The sequence below is a fragment of the Chenopodium album genome, chromosome 7 (assembly GCF_948465745.1).
Source record: "Chenopodium album chromosome 7, dcCheAlbu1.1, whole genome shotgun sequence".
Lineage (NCBI taxonomy): Eukaryota > Viridiplantae > Streptophyta > Magnoliopsida > Caryophyllales > Amaranthaceae > Chenopodium > Chenopodium album.
In genome coordinates, this window is record NC_137840.1 from 64,384,657 (window position 1) to 64,389,094 (window position 4,438).

The following is a 4,438-nucleotide window of genomic DNA, read 5'->3' on the forward strand; positions in this document are numbered from 1 at the left end:
ATTTTATGACGTGATAATATGTCCTAAATTATTTATGACGTGATTATGTGAAGGGATCCAAACATCAACTTTAAGTGGAAAATCGTTGACAACTACATACTAGCTTGCTGATCCATCATTGTCTACAATATTAACCTACATCAGATATCTTGCAAACCTTCTCAGACTACAGTATTTCCTTGTTTATTTATATTTTTAAAAAATTAATTTATTTATTATTATTTTCCTATATAATAGTTGAGCATGCAGTGAAACAGTTCACTTTCTCACTACAAAATCCTACTACCTTCACAAGTTCTGCTCCTGCATTAAAGCTATACTGCAAGTAAGAATTTTATTTAAAATGCTCTATAATCTACTCTGAATAATATATTTAGTATATAATTATATATGTAAATGTAAATATGTTAAATGTATTATTGTCATTCTTTTTAATTGCACCATGTTACGGTTTATAACAATATGTTTTATTTATTTTGTTTAGGAGTTGTACACTTTGTAATTCTAATGGAGTTGAGCAAAGGTCCTAGCTCGCCTAACCGAGAAAATAACAGCAATGGTGAAGCAGGGCTAGCTATGTTACGCAGGAGAAGCCTTGAATTGGAGAATCAATCGAGAAACAATAATGGATTTATTCGTAAGACACAATCGTTGAATAATCAAATCTTAATCAATGTTGATGAACTTGTTAAGAATGTCTCAAAAAGATTTAACACTATAAGTTTCCAAAATGTTGCTTATGCGTTTCATGGAGTGTCCTCTCCTACTAATGTTTCAGGTAATTTCATGTTTCTGATGCTTTTTGCACTCATTTGTGTCCCTAATTTAAGTTCTTTGTTAGATCGACATTAAAGCTAGCCTAATACTTTGTACAAGTATGGCTTTTGGCCATATTTAAGAATGTTATCCGCTGTTAGCTGGTTCACTTGGCTTAGCTTGTTTGACTAGCTGGTTAGCTGATGTGTTTGTAATACCAAGATATAGTAATATGTTTAGTAAACATATATAACAATTAACTGCGTCTAAACATAAAAAGAAAAACTAAAAATGCCAAAAAAAAAAGTAAGAAAAAGATGTTAAAAAGAAAACTTTTCAGTTTGAATGAAAAGTCATTTACCAAACATATATATGCAGTAGTTTTTAGTTATTGATGACATTGAGAAGCTAATGAGCCAAAATATAAATCACAAACATTTATGTCTTCTTGGTTTTTCTTTTGTATTTTTTCTTTAAATTTTTTTTTTTAGAAAAGGTCCATTTGTAATGTTGCATAAAACAGATGGTGCTGCAGCTGATAATCCAGGACAGGCAAATGAGCAGGACATGAGTCCAGATTCAAGCTCTTGGAATGTTGTACCAAGCATACCTATATGCCTAAGGGTACTAGATTTCTACCACGACTATAATTGTTTCATTGTTTAGATATTTTGTCATGTGATGTGAAGAGTTTGATATCAGCAATTTGTTACAGTTTCAAGATGTCAAGTTCAAGGTAACTATGAACGGGGCGAAAAACTCAGAGAATGAAAAATATATACTACAAGGAGTAAGTGGCTCAGCCACTCCAGGAGAACTTCTAGCCATGATAGGTCCATCAGGTGGTGGTAAAACAACTTTACTGAACCTACTTAGTGGCCGGGTTAAGTATAACAGCGGCACCATCACTTACAACAACCTACCTTACACTAAGTCCCTAAAGCGCAAGTGAGTGCAGTTACAGGTCTTGATAATTTTTGTAGATGTCGACATGTCGTATGACTTATTATTAGTGAAAATTCTTCTTTCTGACAAAAAAGTGTTTAAAAGCAGAACATGAAAATCTGACTGATACTATAATTTTAACAGGATTGGATTTGTGATGCAAGATGATGTTGCCTTCCCTCATCTTACTGTCAAGGAGACCTTGACTTATGCTGCTTTGCTTCGCCTTCCAAACACACTGTCGAAAGAACAGAAGAAAGATAGAGCCATGGAAGTCATTACTGACTTGGGCTTAGAAAGGTGCAACTGAACAATATATGAGCAACAATTTTGTACAATTTTCTATCTTTTCATAAAGCTAAGAAATTTAAGGGTATGTTTTTTTAGGTGCCAAGATTCTATGATAGGAGGTGGACTTCTGAAGGGAATATCAGGAGGCGAAAGAAGAAGGGTTTGTATTGGTAATGAAATCCTGCTTAATCCTCCTCTCTTACTCTTAGATGAACCTACATCGAGTCTAGACTCAGCAAGTGCGTTGCGTATAGTCCAAATACTCCACAACATGGCTAAGGTACTTCAAACATTCAGTAAATAATACTGCCTTAAAATGAAAATTTTACAGTAGTTGTTTGAAATATGACTAAAATCGTTTATTGGTTTCATAGACAGGAAAAACAGTTGTGACAACAATTCACCAGCCATCGAGCAGACTATTTTGCAAATTCGACAAGCTTATACTTATAGGGAAAGGGAGTTCTCTGTACTTTGGGAAAGCATCCGAAGCCATGGAATATTTCTCATTGATGGGTTGCTCACCACTTAAACCTATGAATCCGGCAGAGTTTCTACTTGATCTTGCAAATGGGAACATGAATGAAAAATCGATCCCTTCGAGTATGGAAGACAAATTCTCACCCACAAATACTAGGAGAAGACCATCACCACTTGAAGTCCATGAGGTTAGTCCTAGCAAATTTATTCACATCTCAATTATACTATGATCAATTTATAACATCCATTTATATTCTAATGATTTTCTATGCAGTATTTTGTGGAGGCCTATGAATCGAGATCATGTAAGATAAAAAAGCCAAAACTACTAAAGTCTATGACTAAACAAAATATGGTTAAGACAGGAGAAAGGACTTGGAATTCAAAGGGATGGGGAGCAAGTTGGTGGGATCAATTCCGCGTTCTTCTAAGCAGAGGAATCAAGGAAAGAAGATATGAATACTTCAGCAGCGTTCGTGTAATCCAAGTCATTTCAACTGCTATTATCATAGGGTTGCTTTGGTGGCACCCTGATCATTCAACTTCCATAGATATCCAAGATCAGGCAATCATAACTTCCTGTATAACATCAAAATTATAAAGAATATACCTACCTCCGTCTCATATTATTTGCAACTTTGGGGTATTATCTGTGACCTGTGAGATATAAAATATTCCAAAGTTGCAAATAATATGAAACGGAGGTAATATTATAAGATTTATTACTAATTTGTGTTATTTTGTGCATGTGTGCATGTGCAGGCAGGGCTGCTGTTCTTTATATCAGTATTTTGGAGTTTTTTTCCTTTGTTTACAACCATTTTTACCTTCCCACAAGAGAGAGTTATGCTAACAAAAGAGAGATTTGCTGGAATGTACAGACTAAGCGCGTATTTTGCTGCAAGAAACATCACTGATCTGCCTTTAGACCTCATTTTACCAATTTTTTTCATGCTCATAGTGTACTTCATGGTGGGCTTGCAGCCAAGTTTTGCTGCATTTTTCCTCACTTTACTTACAACTTTCTTCGGCATTGTGGCTGCCCAGGTAAGTATATGATCAACTACAACAACAATCAAATTTCTTCTTACTCTTCTAAAGAATCATTAATAATTAAAAACAATAACATTCTTATGCAAAAAAATTTCAGGGTCTAGGCCTAAGTATTGGTGCAGCATTCATGGATATAAAGAAAGCAATGACCTTAGCATCAGTACTCATCATGTCTTTCATGCTCGCGGCTGGATTTTTCATCCAAGTAAGCAATAGATCAATCTTTGATCCATACATAATTTTTCTTAACATTTTGGATTTTGATTACTGGCATAAATGTGTAAGCAGGATGTGCCGCCTTTCATGTCTTGGGTACGGTATGTGTCCTTCAACTATCACACATACCGCCTTTTGTTGAAGATTCAATATGGATGTTCAACTAGGAGTTCAAGATCTGGTCAATGTGAAGCTCCTCTAATCAAAGGATTGAGAGTGGATTCCTCTTGGAATGTTGAAGTTGGAGCCTTGGTTATCATGATCATTGGATATAGATTGTTAGCTTACTTGTTTCTTAGAAGAATGAAACTTAAGCCAACATGACATATTCAATTATTGAAACATTGCTTATTGAAGTTTATGGCTTATTATGGCCAACAATAATACTAGAAGTATTAATTATATTGTAATTCATCCTAATTTTGTTAGAACAATGCTTAATTACTTAGTACTTTTGTTTCTTGAGAGTTTGACTCAATTAGCTTTTATGTGGTCTTTAGTTCACTTCTATAGCTATTGATAAAATCAATTATGTATAAGTGAACATTATAGAACGATTTCCATAAAAATTGTTGAATTGTAAATTAATTCCCTATTTGCGTCGGTTTAAAAACTTATTCCAAAAATATTGTCCACGTAGGATTGGAAAAAGGTTTGGGTTTTTTTTTTTTATAATTTTTTTTTTATCTTTTACAAA

At 34.0% G+C, this 4,438-nt stretch overlaps 1 protein-coding gene across 1 annotated transcript; it reads left to right on the plus strand.

Moving 5' to 3' along the window:
* Positions 1-516: 516 nt before the first annotated feature.
* LOC145638079 (ABC transporter G family member 22-like) lies at positions 517-4,125 on the plus strand. The gene is made up of 10 exons (XM_081689039.1): positions 517-778; positions 1,280-1,380; positions 1,472-1,704; positions 1,846-2,001; positions 2,089-2,272; positions 2,367-2,660; positions 2,747-3,037; positions 3,235-3,519; positions 3,623-3,730; positions 3,814-4,125. The coding sequence occupies exons 1-10, from the start codon at positions 577-579 to the stop codon at positions 4,063-4,065; spliced, it is 2,106 nt and encodes a 701-aa protein (XP_081545165.1). The 5' UTR covers positions 517-576; the 3' UTR covers positions 4,066-4,125.
* Positions 4,126-4,438: the final 313 nt, after the last annotated feature.

What these genes read in the sequence shown, in the direction of transcription:
- LOC145638079 (XM_081689039.1), top strand. Translation starts at nt 577, where the DNA reads ATGTTACGCAGGAGAAGCCTTGAATTGGAGAATCAATCGAGAAACAAT. An exon ending in CTCTCCTACTAATGTTTCAG is followed by an intron (nt 779 to 1,279) that starts GTAATTTCATGT and finishes TGCATAAAACAG; the next exon opens with ATGGTGCTGCAGCTGATAAT. An exon ending in TCGGCATTGTGGCTGCCCAG is followed by an intron (nt 3,520 to 3,622) that starts GTAAGTATATGA and finishes AAAAAATTTCAG; the next exon opens with GGTCTAGGCCTAAGTATTGG.